General features: G+C 38.2%; 1 protein-coding gene across 6 annotated transcripts; it reads left to right on the forward strand.

Annotated features, from left to right (window-relative positions):
- The first annotated feature begins 258 nt into the window (after nucleotides 1–258).
- On the forward strand, nucleotides 259–22,440 carry LOC309883475 (RNA-binding protein 27-like). 6 transcript variants are annotated; one of them, XM_082771566.1, is made up of 21 exons: nucleotides 260–425; nucleotides 1,846–1,964; nucleotides 2,647–2,771; nucleotides 3,917–4,011; nucleotides 4,607–4,800; nucleotides 5,563–5,823; nucleotides 6,372–6,605; nucleotides 7,893–8,027; nucleotides 10,169–10,318; nucleotides 12,159–12,306; nucleotides 12,596–12,749; nucleotides 13,856–14,119; nucleotides 14,249–14,377; nucleotides 15,097–15,219; nucleotides 15,704–15,778; nucleotides 15,885–16,049; nucleotides 16,469–16,573; nucleotides 16,687–16,878; nucleotides 17,926–18,012; nucleotides 18,466–18,576; nucleotides 19,202–22,440. In XM_082771566.1, exons 1-21 carry the CDS (start codon nucleotides 367–369, stop codon nucleotides 19,286–19,288), a joined length of 3,012 nt encoding a protein of 1,003 aa, XP_082627692.1. In that variant the 5' UTR covers nucleotides 260–366; the 3' UTR covers nucleotides 19,289–22,440. The 6 variants fall into 6 exon arrangements, with proteins under 6 accessions (XP_082627696.1, XP_082627692.1, XP_082627694.1 ...); XM_082771568.1 differs by having other exon boundaries at nucleotides 261–425; nucleotides 5,566–5,823; nucleotides 19,202–22,439; XM_082771567.1 differs by having other exon boundaries at nucleotides 261–425; nucleotides 3,920–4,011; nucleotides 19,202–22,439.
- The last annotated feature ends 717 nt before the right edge of the window (nucleotides 22,441–23,157 follow it).

A 23,157-nucleotide genomic window follows, 5' to 3' on the forward strand; every position in this document is an offset into this window, starting at 1 on the left:
GACGCGACGGGGCCGTACCAAGTGTGATGGGGCCGGGGGGGGGGGGTGCAGCCTCCCCGCCCCTTCCGGCCGCGCGGCGGCGGGGCGCTGCGCCTTTAAGGCCCCCCCCCAGGACGCCGCCGCGGGGCTCACGCGCTCGCGCGACCTCGCGCGGCGACCTCCGGGTCGCGCTCCCGGCCGGCCGCCATTGGCCCGCCGCGCGGCGGCGCCGCCGCCCCATTGGCCGGTTGCTGCCCCAGCCCCGCCCCGCCCGCGCCCGGCAGGCTCCGCGGCGGGGCCGGCCGCTGGTTCCTGGAGCGGGCCTCGGCGGGGGAGGGGCCGGGGCAGCAACCGCCGCGGGCCGGGGGCGATGGTGGCGGCGGCGCCATGATCATAGAGAACGTGGACGCGCTCAAGTCCTGGCTGGCCCGGCTGCTCGAGCCCATGTGAGGAGCGGGCGGGGAGCGGGACGGGGCCGGGGCCGCCTCACGGCCGGGCCCGGGGCCGTTGGGGCCGGGCGTGAGGCGCGGGCGGCGCTCGGGGAGGGCCGGGCCCGGAGCGCGGCGGGGCCGCACCGGCAGCGGGAGCCGACGGGGCTGGGCCCGGGGCTGGGCCCGGCCGGATCCCGGCCGCGGGGTGCAGCCCCCGGCCCCCAGCCCCGCGGCAGGCGGCTCCCCGGGGGCTCGGTGCGGAGCGGCCCCGCTGCCCTGCCGGCTGCCGGCCCGGTGCCTCGCCCTGAGGCAGCAGCGCTGGCTGCCGGCCGGGCCCCGCGCCCCTTGGGGCCAGGCAGGGGGCTGGGGGCAGGGGTAGGGGCCAGGGGCCAGGGCCCGGCCCGCCCGGCCCGCAGCCCCTGCCCGGCTGTGCCCGCCGCGTTGCGGTGCAGGAGCCCGGGAGCCGCTCCCGCGTGGAGCAGGGGCCGGGCAAGGTCAGGGAGGGGCAGAGGCAGCCGGCGGGGGCTCTGCGCTCAGGGGCTGCGCCTTTCGGTGAGCGTGTGCGGAGAGCCGCGCGGTCTGAGGGTCTGTGGGCTCTTTGTTGTTAATTGCTGTGTCTGACGTGGCTTTCGTCAGCTCTCGGAAACAGGCGAATTAATCTGGAGTCGAGCTGCCTGACTGACAGCTCACTGGGAATTCCTTCACCGGTTGTCATCTGCAGTTTTCTTTAGGCTTGTTAGTTTAGTTTTTCATTATTTGAGGTAATTCGGGGGTCTACTCGCTCTATGCTATTTCCCTGCATTTCCATGGTTAACGTTATTAAAAAAAAAAAAAAAATCGCTTCTCTCTTTAAATGTTAATTTAAAAATAAATCACCCAACTCTTTTGGGGTCCTTCCTACCCTCTGATAGTTTGCATTCGCGTGTTTTTGAAGAGAGGCAGAGTGAGGAGCTGTGACCCTGCCTCGGTGCTGCAAAGCCACTTCAGTGCTGCAAAGCAGACACGCGGTGATTTTCCGGGAAGTTGCTGGGCTGCTCTGGGACGGCCACACTTGGTGGTGGCTGCGATGCGCTGAGGAAGCTGCAAAACACTGACGGCTGCTCAGTTGCCCTAGAGTTGGATCCTTGTTAAACAAGGCAGCAAGGTAGCTCTGCCAAAGCCTGCCTGAGGAAGGGGCAAAAGACTGGGAAGGCTGCCAGCTGCGGCAGGGCACGGGAGGTGGTCACAAGGCGATTAAAGTGTCTGGCTGTAATTGGGGAAAAAAGATTGCCATCGCAGATATCCAGGAGTGGCTGTGTCTGTGCCGGGTGTCAGAGCAGCGTCCCGTTGCTGTTGCTGGGTTTTCTGCAGTGGCCCTCCTGCACCAGCGCCCGTCCGACACGCGGTGGTTTGGGCGTTCTTCAGCAGAATCAGGAATGGTTCTTTCTCTCCGTAGATGTGATGCAGACCCGTCGGCTTTAGCCAACTATGTTGTGGCGTTAGTTAAGAAAGACAAACCGGAGAAAGAGCTGAAAGCTTTCTGTGCTGATCAGCTGGACGTCTTTCTGCAAAAAGGTACCGTGGTCTACGCTTCTGTATCTCCTGTTCCCTGGTTTTCATTTCAGTGTGTGTGTGGGGGGAGAGTGATACGCTAATGTTTCCTTCAAAATATTTCTTGTTATCCATAAACTGATTATTTCTTACAGAGTGTGAAGGAACAAAAATCTTGTGTGTGTTTTTTTTTTCCACAAGATGGTTTTGTAGCCTGTCGTGTTCACAGTGGGTGGGAGGAAATCCTCTAAAATAAAAGCTACCACTTGATTTGGTTTTAAAACTTACATCATGCTGCCAGAAGTTTCCGTATCAGATATTTGATAGCTTCTGAAAACCTGACCCACGTTGATCTCTCAGGCTTCTGACAAGCTTCTCAGGGCAATTTGGTTTAAATTCAAAGTGTTAAATTGCTAACCCTGTAGCTAGCAGACTAACTGTGGATTTGATGTAAGTTTCAGTCACGCTTGGCCCTTAGAACATTGCAAATTTGTAAATGTGATTGAAGGAAAAGTCTCTTTTTTTTTTTGTCTTGTAATTCCATCTCCTCGAATGGAACTAATGTTCGTTAACCTAAGGCATTGCTGCTCCTGATTTAAGCAGTCTACCCAGATTTTATTTTTTTTTGTGGTCTCTTCTGGTAAAGCCATTCCAAACAACGAACTTAAATTGGTATATAATCTTTCTTTGTCTTCCCTATCTGCAGAAACTTCAGGTTTTGTAGATAAACTTTTTGAAAGTCTGTACACAAAGAGTTACCTTCCTTCTCTTGAACCCACGAAAGTAGAAGCAAAGCCTGCAAGTCAGGAAAAAGAAGAAGTCAAGGAGGAGGTAACCTTTTTTTTTTTTTCTCTACTTGTTTCTAATTTTCAAATTATCCCTGCTGTATCATCTGTGAGGTAAAATGCAAAAGCAAAATCTATTTTGTTGTGGCTAGTAATCTTTTTTTGTCCCTGTGTATCTGAATGGAAATGGAAGGTGATCATTCAGAAAGAACATTTACTTTTATCTAGGTTAATATCATTCAGAAATCCTATTCAGATGTCCCTGGCAATAAGAGCTGACAGTGATTTGAAAGGATTTAAGAGATGAGAAAGAAGGAAAAACATCCCAAATCATTTCCTGTTTCAATTTTGTATATTCTGTATGTCATCCAATCTTGTTTTGAAAGCAGGACCTTAAACTGGGCTATCCAGAGCCTTGTCAAGCCAATTCTTGAGTGTTTCTACCAATTCTTTATATATAATCTTAAACACGGATGAATTTTTTTTTAATAAGCCTGCCTTGTAGTATTGTTTTGACTTCAAAAACTCTTAAATATTACTGCAGGAAAACTTTTGCCACCCAACTTTACAGTAACTTCTAAGCAAAGTAAAATAGCAAATGCATGAAAACATACAAAATGCGTTCAAACAGATTTACAGTATTGGGGAAACTCAGACTTATAATACTGCGTTTGTTGAGGCCAGCGAGAAATGTGATTACTTCAACTATGTGAACAGGTTTGCTTTATTGTCTTTTTTTTTTTTGTCTTTTTTTTTCTGGCTTTAAAGCATTTATTTCAAAATGTGAATTACCGGCCTGTCTATGTTGAGAGAAGTAGTTCTCCTTTGTTGTGTTCCTACTATGAGATTCAGAAAATGCCTGGTTTGTATAACTGCTAATTCTAATGAGATAGAAAGTGGATATAACATTTGTCTTTTGTGAATCCTGTTTAAAAACAAAAATTCAAAGTAGCTTTACTTTGGAGCCTCTCCTCTAGAGAAAATCCTGAAAGATTTAAAGCACAGAGCCCATCAACCTGTGCAGTGTGATTACTTGACGTGCTTAGGTATTCTGTGCAAGTAATACTTAAAATGTTGTTTTATACAAGATACTAACTCTGTTATGAAATTAATCTTGGTCTTTTTCTTTTCATTAAAAAAAAAAAAAAAAAAGAAGCTATGCTCATGCTTAATTGGTGGCTGTCTCTTAAGCAGAATTTTCAAGAATCAGTTGAAGAAGAGCGGGATGGCAGGAAAAAGAAGCATTCTAGTCCACAGAGAAGCCGGGGAGATTCCAGTGAACAAAGGCTAGTAGTTGAACCAAAATGCTGATATCTCCTTCTGTATTTGCTGGCAGTCTTTAACTGAGGATTTTTACCTCTTTCTTAGGATTTTCACAAAAGCAATGATTTCCTTCCCACTTTTCTCTGTCTGCAATGTGTTTCAGTGCTGATCTCATGCATGAGAACCCTTCACTAGATGTTAGTCTCTTTGGGAAAGGTGACAGTACTTCTCAAATGTTAATACCTAGGGATGCTCTCGGTTCCATTCTTTCCCTTGTTAGATAAATGAAAAGCATTGTTGGGGTGCGGCAGTGTTCTTACTGCCCCTCCCCTATACTTCACCCCCAACACACACTGTCAACATTGTTTTTAGAACTTGTTCTGTTCATCTATAACTTTTCCACCTTTCCTACTTTTATTCATCCTCCTGTAGCGGGTTTCTATGAATGAGTGCTTCTGTATTTTTCTGTGTAATTGGAGAAATTCTGATTCAAATATATTTTATTTTTTTTTGCTGTCTAAACTGGACAGGATGGAAAAACGGTATGTTAATTTGCAAACTTGTTTTTGAATTGGGTTTCTCTTTTCATAAATATGGTCTACATATGTGTTTTTCTAGAACCAGAGAGAAAAAGAGAGATGATGGAAAATGGAGGGACTATGACAGATACTACGACAGGAGTGACTTGTACAGAGACAAGTCCAGCTGGCGACGAGGCAGGAGTAAAAGTCGTAGTAAAAGCAGAGGGGTAAGCCGAAGTCGTAGCCGCAGTAGGGGTAGAAGCAAAGACCGCGATTCAAGCAGAAATGTTGGTGAGTACTCAAGGTGTTGCTTTAGGACAAGATCTAATGTCAGTGACGTGTGGTGACTCCTACATACTGTACAGTCTAGCAGGCTGTAGATGTCCTTGAGCAGTCTGAGCAAATTTTGAGAACTTCATGTTGCTGAAATCATTAAGATGCTGTTCTTCAGAGTAGAATAATTAAGGGAATTGTGTTATTCACTAACATCTTAATTTATCCACAGGTGTATATCAGTAGCTGATATTTATGTGCTGTATGTGTTAACAAAGCTGTTGACTTTTCAAAGACGTGCTATATTTTTGCTAAGTAGTATAAATCTCTTTCACTTTGTTATTGTATATTTTTAGAGAAGTTTTCTTTCTAATTCAAGGTGGTTACCACATGTTGTGCTTTTAGGGCTGATTCAGAACTGTTGGAAAACTAAGAGGCACAGATTACCACACATTTCAGTGTGTGTTGAGGCCACTTTAGTTACTGGTTTGTTGCTTTTCTCCCCCTTTCTACTTCAAAAGAAAGCTGTAATCCAAGAAGGGATAAGGAGCAGAAATTAACTAATTTCTGAAGTTAAAACCCTGTTTGCATTATATTTAGTTTGTCTTCCATTAGTAAGACTAATCTGCTTTAAGAACAATTTAATGTGCAGAACACTGAATATTTAAGTAAATGTCTATGCTGTTGTGTAGTATCTTTTTTTCAGGTCTCTGATGCACAGAACAAAGTATGACGATGTACTTAATTTGTGTTTTTGTTGTTTTTGTTTTGTTTTCTAAGCAGAGCACCGTGAGAGATCAAAATTCAAGAGTGAAAGAAATGATGTTGAAGGCTCATATAATCCAGTTTCTGTGTCTCCAAGTAACTCTACTGAACAGTATTCTTCTGCACAATCTATTCCCAGTGCTGTTACTGTAATTGCACCTGCGCACCATCTGGAAAACACAACAGAGAGCTGGTCAAATTATTATAACAATCACAGCAATCCCAGTTCATTTGGCAGAAACCCTCCACCTAAAAGAAGATGTCGAGATTATGATGGTAAACTGTTTTCTAGTCTTCGGTTTCCTACCTCGTTTCAATAATTCTGTAACTTTTTTTAGGTATTCAAGTTAAGTGTAGCAAGTCAAAATGCAGTAGATTGTGGTGTACCTTTATATGTAAAAATGCATGAATGCCCAATATTTTACTGGGAAAGGAACTTACCTTGCTGACAGCAGTTCATTCATAATGTGACAGCTGCTGGACAGAACATAAGGATTTTGTTCACAATGCTGCAGATTTGCCTTGGCAAATAACTTAATGACTGGCAGTTCTGAAAAAGATTTCACTACATGTGTTTAATGTAAAACGTACATATTCATGCTTTGTTTTTCTACGGCTTTTATTGTGCATACATACATATGTCTGTATGCTTTTATGGAAGATTACTATAATTTGAAGTATTTTGAAACCTCATCTGATAATGTTAAGTCATTGATTGTATGTTTTCTTTCGTAAGAAATTCCAGCAAAAACTGAGATGACATTAATTGTTGACAACTATTTTTTTTTTCCTTTAAGAAGATAAATAATTTTCTTGTTTTGCAGAGAGAGGATTTTGTGTACTTGGTGATCTTTGCCAGTTTGATCATGGAAACGATCCTTTAGTAGTAGATGAAGTTTCCTTGCCAAGTATGATTCCTTTTCCTCCACCACCTCCTGGACTTCCTCCTCCTCCTGGTATGCTTTTGCCTCCGATGCCAGGTCCAGCTCGCAATATGAGGATGCCAGTACCACAAGCTCATCCGCAGGCACCACCTCCTGTTGTGCTTCCTGTACCAAGTAAGTTAAACATTTTTCTGTTTTACTGTATGTCACAAAGTTAAAATGATGGCTCTTTCTGGAAAGGATTTTTTTTCCTAATGAAAAAAATTTGAGATCTAATCTATTGAAAGTTCTAATACATCTGTGTTTGTACTATACTATGTGTTGTTCTTAGCAGCTGAGATCTGTTTTAGCTCAACAGTGATCTGAGTCTGTTCAACCTTTTTTCTTATCTCGTTGCATATTGTAAATTCTGTGAAGAAAAATCTTAGTATATTGGATATATGGTCACTCTGTTTCAGTACTCTTGACTCCAGTTACACAATACATGCTGTCATAGTTGTAACAAGTAGCAGCAGTTATGGGATAAGAAATAGTTTTCGTATAGGGTTAACACGAGGCAATTAGTGGGCAGGCTTCTAGAAAACATTTTACAGTGGTAATAGAAGGATTAATTATGAAATTAATCTTGGGGAATATAGTTGTTGTTTGTGCTAGTTTTATTTCCAAAACAGTGGTGCTCCTGGTGAAACTGTGCCTGGCTACAATTACGTGAAAGGCACCTGTAGATTATATCTGTTCATACACACTTAGTCTTATTCCTGCCTTTGTTTCCTTGGATTATGTATTTTCACAAACCCTAGTAGCAAAAGCTTAAAATGGCAAAGGTAGGAAATACCGTATTTACCTTATCTAAGGCAAGCTTTTCTACTTACCAGGATAACTTACTCAAAACTTTGCCTGAGCCTTTTAGAGGGTACTGAGTTGGCTTGCTGCTGTTCAGAGTTCTCTGATTGTAGTTGTGCTTTAGTACATTGCATAGGATTAATTCACTGCCCCTCTTTGGCTACATAGTAAATTGAAGTATGTATATTGTATATGGTACAAACAAAGCAAAAATTAGTCAGATTCCTTGCCTGTTAATTCCTTTCACCCTGTAGTTTTTTGTTCTAGAACTGTAATCTAAATGTTGCTGGTATGTCTTGCTCTGAGCAAGCCTTGATTCTCCATGGCAGAGCTGAGGGAGGGAGGAGCTGCTTTCGTTAATGCAAGCTCTAACAGTAATAAAGCTCTGGGGAAGAAGTTTTTTTTGTTTGTTTGTTTTTGTGTTTTTGTTTGTTTGTTTGTTTGTTTTTCCCCCTCCTTAAGCTTCTTTCTGGGAAAGAGAAAGTGTTGGAATCAGAGTAACGTAACAGAGTGGGACTTCTCATGCGTTGTGATTATTTACAAGGAATAAACAAATCACACAGAATTGTTTGTACGTTTTATCTGTGGAGTCTTAGTGATTCTATGATGTCGTTGTAGGACCACCTTTAACACAGTCAAGTTTGATAAATAATCGTGACCAGCCTGGGACAAGTGCCGTGCCCAGTCTTGCCTCTGTAGGAGCAAGGCTACCTCCTCCGTTACCCCAGAACCTACTGTACACAGTATCAGAACGTAAGCAAATTTCTTTTTTAAAATCTGCTTGGCATGTAAATTTAAAAGTTCCTCTGCTTGTGTAATTAGAAGTGATTACCTTTATCTTCCTCCAGTGAATACAAATCTAAAAAGAAGCCTGATGGCTTTCCTTGTGGTCAGTGCTTCATCTGCTGTTGCTGTGTGAGATAGCAGTAGTGTTCTGTCACTGTCTGAGAAAAGATCATTTGTCAGGAGCTTCTTTTCGGTTTCATATTTTCAAAATAATAAAACTGTAGGATAAGAAAAAAAGTGTTCATCTTCAAGCTGTTTAGTAGAACATCAGTAGAGAAAAGATGCATCTGCAAACTTGTAATTACTGTTTAACTTGGTCTTTATTCCTACACAATTCTGGCTACTATTTCATATGAGAGACTTTTTTCTCTCATCTGTGTACCAAAATTTTCTTTAGGCTCTTCATATGCATTAGTATTTTATTTCTGTTGTTGTTGTTTTTGTTTTTGTTTCAAAATTGACTTAATCCTGGCTTTCTAACTTAAGAAATAAAAAAAAAGACTGCTTTCAATGGACATGATATCTTTCTTACAGAGCACTCTTTTATTTTTTTCATGAAAGGAATAACAAAATAGCTGGAGAAACCCAAATCATTCAGTTTAAATCAAATAAAATGTATATATCTTTGATAATGAAAATGGTAATGACATTTTCATGTTTTATGTGAGCAAAATAAGGTGATTAAAATCTGTTTTCTAATATACCTTTCTGGAATATTATAAATAATACAATGAATAATAATAAGTAATTATAATATTTATTGTTCTTTTTAACATAAATATTCTAGATTTTATTCAAATGAGAGCTCCAGTTTATGGTCCATGTCATTTCCTTCATGAATTCCATGCTTTTTAGAACATCAGTCACTCAAATATCTTGTTAGGATCTCTGTTCAGTTGTCTCCAAGTGCTGTCAGGCCATGCTACCATCAGATTCTTTCAGCTTCAGAGCTTCTTCTAAGGAGTGATTCTGTGTGTTGTAACTCACGGGGCATCTTTGACTTCAATTGCACTATGTAATTCTCTTCTCCAAAACCTGTGTGGAGGTTGATTCTCACGTCCTGTTCTTGGACTGTTATGGTTAAACTGCTGATGAACTGCTCTTGCAATTGCTCGAAGAATCTTGGAAGAGAAACTTCTAGTTCAGCTCACACGAGTTTAATGAAAGTTCTCGGCAGAGTCTGAAACTCCTGACTGCAGATTCAGCACTGCATGACAAAACTTCAACACTGAAGTTTTGAGGCATCTGTTTTAAATTGTCAAGTCTTCGTTGTCATTTTAGAACAAGGAGCTGACATGCAGAGTGCTTCAGGTCTTTTGGATCCCCCTGTATTTGCACCTGTTTCTGTTCCAGGATGTGCTGTGTTCCTATGGAGGCTTTTCATGGGTTTAATTCATTCAAGGTCTTGTATAGCTTTTCCATTTTATTGTTGGAAAAATACATCATCTTTGATGTACCTTGGACTAGAGGAACAACATGAGTCAATTCTGTCATCTTGTGTTCTCACAGTTGTCTCTTGTAGTTAAGTAATCGTTAATACTTTAATGAAGGTAGGCAGCTAATCTCGCATAAATTAAGATAATTTAATAGGTAAGTATCGGTCAAATCTTCTGATTTCTCAGCTTGCTTTGATTGGAATCGTTTAAGCCCATTCTTCTCCAAAAATCCTTCCCTGAAGTAACATCATCTGTTAGCGCAACAAAGACTCAAAATCTCTTTACATCTCAGGATAAGATGTAAGAACAAATGCTCAAACTAAATATTTAGTTTCTCCCCGTGAAACACTGTCAGACTCAGTGAAGGATATGATACAGGAACCTCACTTCTTTTTCAGGCACTTCATCATCAGTACTCGATAGTTGTGATCTATGCACTTCGTACAAGCAGTAGCAGTCGTTGAAGGGGAATATGCCCAAATAGACTTAGGCGTAAGTTGAGATGAGGGCTTTAAATAGCTACACACATTGGCTCTACAACCTCTGTTCTCTCTTCTCTTCGTCCAAAACAGCTTCTGATTCTTGGACATCCATGCGTTTCCTTAAAGGAAAATTAACCCTGAGTCTTAAACGCATTTGAAAAATTCTTTCATTTCTCTCCTTTTTTTATAGATACATATGAGCCAGATGGCTATAACCCTGAAGCTCCTAGTATTACCAGTGCTGGTAGATCTCAATATCGACAGTTCTTTACAAGAGCACAAACGCAGCGTCCAAATCTAATTGGCCTAACATCTGGGGAGATGGATACAAATCCAAGAGGTAGGAAGGGTTTCTAGTCATTGCTGTTGCTATTTTTGTCCGAGAACGTCAACACTTATTTTCCCCTTTTTCAGGCTAAAAGCAGCATATTTTTTTTCTCACTGATCTAGTATTTCAGAGCAATTTTCAGACATCTCAACTTTTTTTTAAAAACGCTAATACGACCATATTGAAGTAACAGCAGACTTACTGATTAAAAATAACCACTGGCTTGGAAATGTTACAAGGTTGGTTTGTTTTGGTGTTTTTTGGTTGGTTGGGTTTTTATTCGTCTTTAGCCTACAAAGGTACTTTTTGAGTGCTGTTGCTTCTAGAAGGAACAATGATACAGCAAGCTGACTTTAAACAGTATGTTTGGAAGAAACTTCTGATTTGCCAAGGGCATGTTTAAGAGCTGGGGCACAGATGTGATGATCCACAATACTTGTCTCGTCTGGTTCAATAGTAGTTGTGAGGGGAGCTATCATGTGTTTGTACTTGATGGTCTGACTTTGTCAGCCAGATGCTATATTAAAATAATTGTTGCAGGTAGAATTCTAATTCTCCTAGCCTGTAGAAATCCCAGTCTACATTTAAGTAATTCTGAATCATAAGCTGGATGAATGCGGATGTAGCGTGGCATGTACAAAGCCTCTTTTAGGATAGAGAAGAAGTCAAGGCTCTTCAAAGAAATTTTTGTTCTGCTAGCATAGCTTTCTTTTTCCTTCCTGCTTTCTCCCCATGATCTGTAAGGGAAAAGTTGGTAAATTTCAGTGTTTATTGTTACACTTCAGTGCTTCTTAGTGGATAAGAAAGGGGTTTTTTCCAGTATTCCCTTCCTGTGACTCATCCTATAAAGAATATTTTTAAATGTTATTGTAGAAATTGTTGTTGCTGTTTTCATCTTAATAAATGTCATAAAGGCAGGGTTGGGGCTCTATTGCTGGTCTCTCTAAGAACCCATTCCAGTTGTAAGGTATGGGTCTGTGTTTGGTTATGGTGCTTCAGGCCGCTTGTTTTGCTGCCTTTGTCAAGTACCTGAAAGGTTTACTCTGAAATCATCCTCCAATGTAAGACTGAAACTGTATGCCTGAAAAAGCCTAGTCTTGTTTTTTCTTACGAGTGTAATCAGCAGAGCTCTAGCATATATAAAAACCACAGAAAATTGATTTACAACTCAGACTTCTTTTTAGGAGTTGAATATTTGGCATACACAAGAAGCCAACAGCAATGGCGTAATTTTCAAATGGATGTAATAAATACTTGGCAAATTATGATCTAGTGCTTCGGATTTGTGTTTGTAGAATTTGCTTCAAATAATAAATTTAACATCTCAGAGAATATAATTTCATGCTGTAGCTGTGCTCAATTGACAGTTGCTGTTGCTGAAAACTGGATGGAGGGGTGGCGAGGGGATAGCAGTGGGAGGAATGGGTTCTTGGTTGCCTTTCACTATCAAAGGTTAATTCAGGGAAAGTTGGTTGTTTGTTAAGCCCATGCCACATTCCAGAACTCTAAGCCAAAATCTCAGAATGTAGTGGGTTGTTTTGTTTTGTGGTGCTGGTGGTCTGCAGAACCTAAAGCTTCAGTACCTGCAAAATTAAGTTTTATTTTTGTTTCTTCAAACTGATACTAATCTTGAAGGTCAAAAATCCCATCTCTGCTTGCAGGACTAAATGCTTGTTTTCCTCAGATTGGTTTGTTAGGCTAGCAAGCAATCTCTGAAGTAACTTTATAAACAGAACGTAGTCTTATTTCTTAGGTTTTTAAAATCATCTTGATCTTGATGTTTAAATGCAAGCTGTCAATGTTTCCATTGATGTATGATAAACAATACATCTTTTCCATTCCTTTCCTCCAGCTGCCAATATTATCATCCAGACTGAACCTCCCATTCCCATTACGAATAATAGCAGCAATGTAACTAGAGTTGTGCTTGAACCAGACAGCAGAAAACGATCTCCAAGTAGCATGGAATGTCCACCGCTGAAGAAACCATGGTTGGGAAAGTAAGAATTAATGACTGCAGTTGACTAACTGGAATGCACTTTAATGCTATCAGTGCTGTAAATAGAGCGATTCATTAGTCCCTGTAACTTGAGTGGGCTGAGTCAGAAAATCTATGTCCAAATAATAATCGGAGACTAACTACTAGGGGGTAGGGTAGTTCGGTTGTTGTTACTCTCTAGTCTGTACTTCTAATGAGAAAATAAAAGTTAAATGTGTATTAACAATGGCTGCCCTACTTCGGTGCATTTATGTCTTTCTGAACAAATATCTTGTTCTCGTTTTCTCTAGGCAAGCAAATAACAACCAGAATAAGCCAGGATTTTTGAAAAAGAATCAGTATACTAATACCAAATTAGAAGTTCGAAAAATTCCACCAGAAATGAACAATATTACACAGCTCAACGAACACTTCAGTAAATTTGGAACTATTGTAAACATTCAGGTAAAAAACAAAGTACAATTTTATTTCTGCATGTGGGTATTTTATTTCCCCTGGAGCCTTCTTGAATACAGTAGCCGTACTTTGTTTCTGAGAAATCTTAGCGGAGACTAACAAAAGTAGGTAATCAAATTCAAAAAAGCCTTTTCTTGGTCCTCTGCCTTCATGAGGTCTTATAACATTTGAAAGTCTTGCAAATTTAACAGTATCTATCAGGCTTTTGAGCAACTTGAGCATAAATTTTGAGAGAGATCTTCCAGCAAATTCTGTTTTGTATGGAAGTCCTGCATTATTTCTTAGGATTTGGGCAATGATGCTACAGGAGAGTCTTTATGCATCAGTTTACTATCATTTTGCATCCTAGAATTGGCTCAAATTCAGTGGTGTTTCTTGCATTATAAGAAGTGGAAAAGCACTGTATAAGCAAAACGCAGGTAGTTGCATTGTTAAAGTACTACTTAATTTCCTTTTGTTTTGTTTACACAAAACAATGGCTTCCAGAGTCCTTGCTTAGAGGTCTGAATAAAGACATACCTGGGAGGCCTCCCTATTTCTTGAGTTGACGGTTTTAGCCTAGCCCAGAAGATGGTAATTAAATGATGCATTTAAAACACATTACCTCAACCATATCGTACTACGAAGTATGTTTTTATTTCTGTGATGATTAATTTTTGGGGGAAAATCTGTCTGTTTCATGATTGCTGGATAATGTTTCTTTGGAAATATGGTGAATCTTTGCACTACGTATCCTTGGACAATATTTTTATTTCAGAAGAGTAGAATAAAAAGCTTTGGGCTTTGTATCAGCCTCTTCAGTCATATCCCAATAGTGTTTTACTGTGCTTTGATTATCCAGTGATATTTGGTGGAGAAGTCTCTTTTATTATTTATTTGATTTTATTTTACTGCATATAGTCTTTGCTGTAATTATGTGTGTTTTCCAAAATGTACTTGGCTTTAATTATATAAAATAGTTACCTTCATTTTTGAGCTATTAATATCGTTAGATATTCCACTTGTTCCTGCAGATTATTTGTAGGTTCGTTTGCTACTGGTTGAGATGTTTTCTTTCTTGAGAAATAATGTATTTTTATGACCTTTTGTTTTAGGTTGCTTTTCAGAATGATCCTGAAGCTGCACTAATTCAGTACTTAACTAACGATGAGGCCAGGAAGGCAATTTCAAGCACAGAGGCAGTTTTAAACAACCGGTTTATAAGGGTGTTGTGGCACAGAGAAAGTGAACAGAATCCCCCATTGCTGCAGCAACCACAGCAGCAGTCACCCTCACAGTCTCTTCATCACCAGCTTCACCTTCAGCAGCAAGCCCTGACCACGCCTCCAGCCGTAACGATGCATAGCAATATGTCAAAGGTATGCTTTCATAAACAAACCTTCGATATGCTGAAGGTTATCAGTGTTCTTAAGTGACAGCTGTTGACTTTAAAAATGCAGAGTACAGAGCCTTTCTCATTTTTTTTTTTAATATTTGTTGATACACAGGCAATGAGTAAACCTCTGGCCTCTGGTGCCTATGTCCTTAATAAAGTCCCAGTGAAACGTCGCCTTGGAGCAGCAGGTGGAAGTCAGTCTGATTTAAGTCAGGCTGGGGCTGTAGGAGAGGATTCTCAGGTATGTTTCTGAAAGCTGACCATCTTTATACTCGCTTAAAGCTTTTACCCATTAGCTGAAAAAGGGACCTAGCAAATAGAACTTGACAATTCTGTTCCTAGTAGATTATTTCCTTATCACTGAAGTTCTATACAATGTGGTCAGTCACTTCTTAGTTTCATCAGCTGCTTATATATACTAGGGAGAATTATTTCAGAAACAAAGTACCACTATTTTAAGTATCATAAAATATTTTTGGCAGTGCTTCCTATTAAACAAATTTGACAGCCTACATGGGACGTCAGCTTTTTGTTGATAAATCTGATTGCTTTTCCCAGTGAGGTATAGTGACTGTTACTGCCTTATTTCTTTTAAGTGTTTGATCTGTAAGCGTGATGTTAGTTTGTATTACCAAGCTGAATATAGTGCAGTTACAAAAGATTGGCTTCAGCAGTGTTCCTAGTGGATATTGGGATACAAAGGCAATTTTGGGTAACGACTGAAATAAATTATCTTGTTAAAACATTTTCTGCAAAAGTGTGTAACATGATTGCTTCCAAGCAAGTTGACCGTTAGATTAATGACTTTATGCATGTATTTTAATTTACGAATCGTTGCATAAATCTGGAAGCTTGTGTTTGTTTTATAGAATATCTCCCTTTAAACTATATGATGGTGGTATATCACATTCTTTTTAACCTATTACATATTTCTGTGTGTGTGTATTTTTACAATTTCAGACATTTCCTACTTCTACAAGCCACTCAAAAACGGTTTACAGTACTTCAAATTTAAAGACAGCTATGAAGCCTGGTGCAGGGTCTAAGCCTCATGATGTGCAAGAAGCTCTTAAAAAAAAACAGGTGCTCTGCTATATGTTGACGACAGTGTAGTGGTCAAAGTACTTTAAAAAGAAAGGACTGAAAGACACATTAAACCTCAAATACTGCTATGTAGCTTTCTACACATGATCAGTGTAACTTTTATGATTCACTTTTGCAGATGCAGGTTGAGGGTTGGTGTTTTTGTTTTTAAAGAGCGAGCGATAAGGGGTTGTTGATATTTTTCTGGTTTTAATCTCTGTAGATGTGAAAACTTAAACGACAGCACAGGATATTCAAGGGGTGTTGGAAGGAAAGGAAAAAAATAATAGATTACCTCAGAGCAGGAAGTGGGCAAGTTTTAATTGTTACTTTCCAGAGCAGATATAACTAATACTAGTGTAGTTCACAGACTAGTAGTTTTTATTATGGCTCTTGCTTATATATCTTGAAGAAGAAAATATGACATACGAGTACATACAATGCTAGACTGCTTTTTCTGATTCGAAGAGTTTTCTTCTCACAGGAGGCAATGAAACTCCAACAAGACATGAGGAAAAAGAAGCAAGAGATGTTAGAAAAACAAATAGAATGTCAGAAGGTAAGTTTGGAATGGCTTCCAGTAAATGTGTTTTGATTTTTTTAGGCATCTGTTCAGTGCTGTTCTTGCTAAAGTTTTATATTCCTGCTCTTTTATTAATACATAGATGTTGATATCCAAGCTGGAGAAAAATAAGACTATGAAACCAGAAGAGAGAGCAGAAATAATGAAGACCTTAAAAGAGCTAGCAGGAAAAATATCTCAATTAAAGGATGAGTTAAAAACTTCATCTGCAACCTCTACACCATCAAAATTAAAGTCCAAGACAGAGGTATTTATTGTACAAGACACTTGGTCATCAATCTCCTATAATTGTTTCTAATGATGTGTCCTAAAAACACAACACTGTTAGATCGGTGTACTTCCCAGCAGTATTTTGAATTTGAGCGATAGCTATGGAGAACCAAGCAGTAGTTTTAAGTACCTTGGGTGACCCAGTTTGCATATAACCTACTCGAGCTTGTTCCTGTTCTGAAGTGTAGAATTCTGGGTCCCTCCAAAAGGTGGGGGGAAGCACATGGAGGCAAGTAAAACAAACAACTGAATTTAGAGGAAAATATGGAAGTTGTGTGCTGGTCCGCCTTTATCTTTTATATAAATTTATTGCTAAGGTGGAATTAAATATTAAAAGCAGACATTCATGTTCTGCTTTTCCCATGCACTTTCTCTTTCTATACATTTCTCTTAAAGGCACAAAAGGAACTTCTAGATGCAGAACTGGACTTCCATAAAAGACTTTCTTCTGGAGAAGACACAACTGAACTGCGAAAAAAGCTAAATCAGTTACAAGTAGAAGTAAGTGTGTCTGCATTTATGTTTCTAATGTATTTGATATATAAATGTTTTAAATCCTTTCAAGCTGCAGATAAGCTTTATATATTATTTGCCTTTTTTTTTTTTTTAAACAGGCTGCCCGTTTAGGTATCTTGCCTGTTGGTCGAGGAAAGACAATGCCAGCTCAAGGAAGAGGAAGAGGGCGGGGTCGTGGTGGGAGAGGAAGGGGCATGTTGAATCACATGGTGGTAGACCATCGTCCCAAAGCACTAACAGTTGGAGGATTTGTTGAAGAAGAAAAAGACGAATTGTTACAGCACTTCTCTGTAAGTATTAGGTTACGTTAAATAGAGAAACGGGAGAAGAGAGTTGGAGATGCAAGTCTTTATTTCTGTAATACAAACAAATTTATCCTGAATTCATGGAACAGGCTATGGATAACCAGTTTCAAGAGTTATCAAGGATGTAAATATAATGTCTTTTATAGGTGATTTACAGTAGCTGCCCAATGCATTCCTTTAATAGGAAAAGCCAAATGGCTTCATCTTATTAATTCTGTAAGTTAAACTTATTTACAAACTTGTACAGAAAATAGCTGGTAGTTTGCAAGCTGAGTTAATTGATATGTTAGTATCAGACCTGAGTTAACACAATAAAAGATAAACACATTGGACATTTCCTTCAGTTAACACTACCCAGAATAAAATGTTTCCCTTTGCAAACGTAGTAAATTTGTACGGGAGATAATCTAATACTTCGTAAATAGATAAATTTGTGTGTGTGTTTGTTAGTTTGCTTTGTCCTTTTTTTTTTTTTTTTTTTTACATCTATCATTGCTGTGTACATTCAATTTTTTAACATTATGCAGTATACCGTTTCTAAAGATGCAATGTTCTGTTAATCTAGCCATACTAGACTTTTTTTTTTCCTGTTCCATGAAAAAAATGTTCTGTACTTAGCATATTCAGGAGCTATATAGCAAAGTTTGATTCCTACTGATCAAATCTCTTCTTTTGCAAGTAAATAAGCTCTAAAGGACTTAACAGCTCTGTAGTATTACAAGATTGAAAGGCAGAAGATATAAAGTGGTGAATTCTCTGGATTCACCTGTCAGCTATATAGTGCCTTTTCTCCTGCAAAATAAACCCCCACTTATTAGAACGCTAATAAGTCTGAGCTGTTGCCCAAAAATACAAGTACAAATGCTACAGCATTGCCAGATGATGCAGCTGAGATTTGTCTCTCTTTTCTGCCCAAAAAATAGCAAGGTTTCAGTAGTGCTGTGGTACAGAACAATGTATTTGTAGTACATGATGATCATGTTTCTGGAGGAGAATATTACTATTTTTCCTAATCAGGTTTTCCTCTTACAGAAATTTGGAGATATTGAAGACCTTCAAGAAGAGGATTCCCCACTAAGTGTTGTTCTAACTTTTAAATCTCGCTCTGAAGCTGAGAATGTAAGTGAAATAATGGATTATTTTTTTTCCTGGTTCCAAACTACTCATGTCTGCCTTCTTGTGTTTTAAAATTGAGCTAGCTTTGATCCTGCTATTTCAAGCTAGATAGTGCAAATACTTGTTGCTTTTACGTATAGTTTGCTAAAAGGTGAAATAACTCATGTTTAATAACATGAGTTAGTAAAGGTCTTTTCTGATGTAGGTTCAATGTTCCCATCAGTGTAGAACTCTGTTAGTCTTTTCAGATTGATAGTAGATGAGCATTGTTTATAGGTTCAGGTTTAAATGAAGTTGCTCTTGGAGACTGAAGCAGATGATTATTATGTGTTTGAGATATTTTGATGCACCTCTGCCGTGATAGGTATTCACTGGGTCTAGCTCATTATTGATGATCTTAAAAATCCTTTACTTGATTCTCTTTTTGAAAATATGTTCATTTTAAACACAATGTAGGCTGCTAACCAGGGATCCAGGTTCAAAGACCGAAGACTACAGATATCATGGTACAAACCTAAGGTACCTTCTGTGTCAACAGAAATTGAGGAAGAGGAGCCTAAGGAAGAGGTATGAAAATATGTTGATAAAGTTATCACTCTTTTAACAGTCTAAAAGCTATGAGCTCTTTTCAGATAGGTTTTTTGTTTACTGAGAAATTCCATTAAATGTTTCTGCAAGCCAGAAACTGAACTGTTTTTCAATAGTCAGGTACAACTTCCATGTTTTAAAAAAGGAAAGAAAAAAATAAATCCATTCCAAAAACTTAGATTTTTAAATTGAAATGATAAACATCACATCCTCACATATGTACATGCTGCTAATCTTTTTTCACTTTATTAATTCTCTACTGAGGGATAAGTTCTGTACATGTATATTCTTAGATTGTAATTATGAACACTTTAAGGCTTTTAAAGGCTTTTCTGCCTAGGCATTTGACAGAAACTTGTTTCAGAGAGGGTGGGTGGTTGTTTATTCCTGCTTTCTTTGAAGTTTGGCTTCCTTTCCCTTTCTTATGTGTGAGACTACTGTTCTTTCCTAAAGCTTGTGGTAAATAGTTGTGTGCATTTCAGTGAGATTTACTGTAAACAAGAACCTGATGTAAAGAGCAATGGGGAGTCTGTGTTGTCATACAAGTTTCCTAGGATACAGCATGGAACTTCTTTGTTTAAAAACCATTTTTTTCTTTATCTAGGAGACTGAAACCTCAGATTTATTTTTGCATGAAGATGATGATGATGATGATGAAGATGAGGATGAATCCCGTTCTTGGAGAAGATGAAACTTGATGTTGGAAATGTATAATTTTAGGAATATAGTTCAAGCTATATCTTTTAAACTTTTATTTAAGAAAGTTGATGAGCCAAAAAAAGCTTTACTTTCTTTTCAAACCACAAGATTTAAAGTGAGCAAAGTTTGTTATAAAAACATTTCAGATAAGAGCTGTGATGCCAAGCTAGCCAAAGGCCCAGTAACTTTTTACAGAATTATCAAGCTCACCAGAGTGGTGATTCTTTTCTATTTAAGAAGGTTAAAAAGAGAGAAAGAAAGTGAATATTAGTATTTTCCTGTCCTATTTTCGTGTCACCTGTATTACCTTGTTTTGTTTTTTATAATGTGATTGATTTGTTAGCTTATAATTGAAAAGATGTTACAGGTTTTATTTAGCAATATTACAGGCTTGGGGGAAAGACACAAACTTTCATTAAATGTTATGAAAGAAAAAATGCCTCATTTACTAATTGAAAACAGGTAGCATTTTATTTCATATGCAATCACTCACTGTAGAAATTATTCGTGGCTAAATTCATCCTTCACTTATTTAAGGATGTTTGAAGGCCACACAGTTTCTATATTCTGGTTTTTGTCAGAGGAGATGGAAAAAGTAATTCAACAGGTTATTACTATAATATTGTCCAGTTCACTCTGTTTCTTCAAATCCTGCTCCACAAAAACATCAGCAACGACACAGATTTGAGTGAGTGTTTGAGATTTCCTTCTGTAGTTTCAGTACAGTGTTCAAATTTAAATTATACTGTTCATCTCTTGCATCTCAGTATTTGTGAATATGATGTTTTATGCTTTCCACAAAAAGAATGAAATTGGGAACTGCTCACCAGCCATTAGAAACTCTTCTTCCATCCCTGTTTTATTTATGTTCAAGCCAAATCTGTAAAGTGTTCAGAGCAAAATATTTTTATCCAAAAAATGTCAGTCTGCTGGTCAGCAAGCCCTCAGAGTAGTGTTCAGACCTGGTTTGGGAATGTTAACCATTTATCTTCAAGTATAGTTTTGTTCAGACACATTTAAGGTGAATACCGTTACATTCTTACTTGCCTCGTCACTTTACCATATTTAAAAAAAAAAAAAAAAAGGAAAAAGCAAACACACACCAAAAATGGTGTATAATAATAGAAATTAGTATAACAAGTTTAGATACTTAAGCCATGTATCTTAACTGTTATGTGGCTTTTGCAGTTCATGAACAAGTGTTATATAGGAAGCGTTTTCCTTAACTCTCTGTATTTGTACCGTACACTTTTCAGTACATTTTTATGTACTTTTCTATACAAAATAAACAATGTCGGTGCAAAACTGTGCTCCTCTTTTGAATAGTTTACCAGAATTATTTGTCAGCAAATTCCCAACTAAAGAAAAATTTGCATCAAGACCTCTAAATTTCAGTGGCTCTGAACTTAGCTAATGACATGGAGTTGAGCAAGCCTTTGAGTTTACTGTTCCCCTGTTACCTTTTTGCTGTGGTGGAATATTAAAAATCAAAATAGTATTTTTTTTTTTGTTTGTTTCCTTGTCAGTTGAAGATATGCCTTTCAGTATTCTTCTTCACATTAAAACCTCTTTTTATAATTAGGACTTTCCTGCTAATATTGAGGCTAAATTGCGTACATAAAGAAACAAGGGAAAGCCAATCCTACATACTTAGAATGTCTTGATTTTTCTCCCATTATCTCTAATGTTTTTTTAATGTCTGTGGCTCAGTCAGTGTATATTTTGAAAAATCCATTGCAGCAACCATATTTGAGTCCTGACAGTTTAAAAATGATAGAGGGAACAAAGGATTTATATATTTTTTTGTACAGAGTTTTTTCTTAAACTGTATAATTTTGTAAATATTTTGCTTTTTGTGTACTAAAACTACCAGCGTATAGATTTCAATAAGAACTGTTGTATTTTTGTATTTGGAAAATTAAAATTACAGTGAATGAATGAAGCTGTAAGAAAAATTGCAGTAGCCTTTGACACGCGTAGAATGGGATTCCTTTTCATATGGTTTTAGCTCTAAAATGACACCTGATTGTCACGCTATATTCAGGGACACTCGCCCTTTCCCACACGTGCTGGCTTTTCAAGTTGGGCAAGACAGGAAGTAAGCGACTGTGGTAGCTTTATTTAATGATTTTTGGAGAGCTTCACATGATTACTTTTTTTTTTTTCCCTTTAGAGTACACATTGGCAGGCTTACATAAATCCTCAAGTGACATCCCAAACATGATTTGTAAATGCTGAGGCACAAAAATGAGTTGTGCCTCTGAACTCAGCTTGTGTATTGAAAGCATGCTATTATTATATTATTGGGGATTTAAGTGATGGGCAGCATAGCAGTATCTGACTTGCGGTGTTTAAGGAGTAGAAAAGATGCTTGAAAGTGACCTTCATTTTGCCAAAGCTTATCTCCCTGTACCTTAGGATGTATGTACTAGGCAATATTAAACTGTTCTTTTTTTTTGCGTGTGTTTTTTGTTTATTTTAATAGGTAACATGACAGTACAGCTTGCTTTATGGTAACATTTTATTGTGAAATTAATGAACTTCAGAGAGTATATTAGATAGAACTTATAATCAACACTGGGACTTCTGTACACCAGCAAGTATATTTACAGGACATGTATAATAAGATGTTACCAGTCTAAGCATAGTGTATGAACATTGAAAGTGTATGCGATAGGAAAAGAAATTACCTGTTACATAGAATTATACTTACCTCCCTTTCATTATCTAATTAAGCTAAGCAGAAAGAACAAAACCCCAACAGTTAAAAGGATAAATATGAAAACAGTTGCCTGCTTATTGTGGAAAATCCAACACTTTTTTTTCCTTAGCAAAATCATGTGAAAAGGAATAAAGTTCCTCTTGGTGTATAGTAAACTTGTACTATAGTTTTTACAAAATTGTGAACTTGTGTAATAGTATAATAGGAGATATTGTTGAATTTCTAACTGTTTATACATTTAAATTCATATATGTAATGTTTGTTTTATTGATTACAATCTGAATTTCTAAGATGCATGTTGAATTTTTGCAATAAAGATATACTATGGAATGGTTCAAGATTTAGAAAAAAATGAAAACTAACTTAAATAAATTGGACAGCAGAACCATTCAAAAAAAAAAAAATACAATTATCACAAAAAGAGCGTTATCACTTTTTTTTTCTGGAAGTATGTGTGAAGGGTATTTATATGTGGAGAATGCAAGCAAGTTTATTTTGCTTAATAGTGAATGTTCATTAGTAATTGCTGAATCAGGTAGGAGAAAAAACAAGTGCTTCAGTGCTCTGAAATGGTGCAGATTAAGATAGCTAACTTGTTGGGAGAAGACACAGGTGATAAGCCCTAGTCATATTTAAGTGGGAGCAGAGTTCCAGTAAAGACAATGTTACGCTCTGGGGACAGTTCAAAATTCTAATATGAAAAGAAGAATGTTTTATAGATTACAGTGGATTCCATGGTCTCTTTTACAGATTTCCAGTATTGCTGGGTTATTGAAAATAGCGAGTGCAAAACCAAAAATTGTATAAATGCAATCTTTAACCCCTCAGCATTTTGGTCTGAAAACTAATTTATTCTTTTACTCTGTTTATCATTAACTTTATCTTTGGTCTTTCCTTCTTTTTTTTTTTTCTCTTATTCTACTTCCTCTTATTCCCTTCCCTTTCAATCTTGTTTTCATGAATGTAAACATTTGTGATCTTTTCTTACACTTTTCTCACATTCCTTTTTTTTTTTTTTTTTTTTTAACCTGGATTATTGGTGTGCTGCAATAAGACTTTTGGAAAGAGACGTTTTACAGGGATGTGATTTTTTTTTTTCCCTCCCTCCTTTCTTCACTGCGTTCATTCTGAGGGATAGG

Source organism: Aythya marila (assembly GCF_965140915.1).
Source record: "Aythya marila genome assembly, chromosome: 14".
Classification (NCBI taxonomy): Eukaryota; Metazoa; Chordata; class Aves; order Anseriformes; family Anatidae; genus Aythya; species Aythya marila.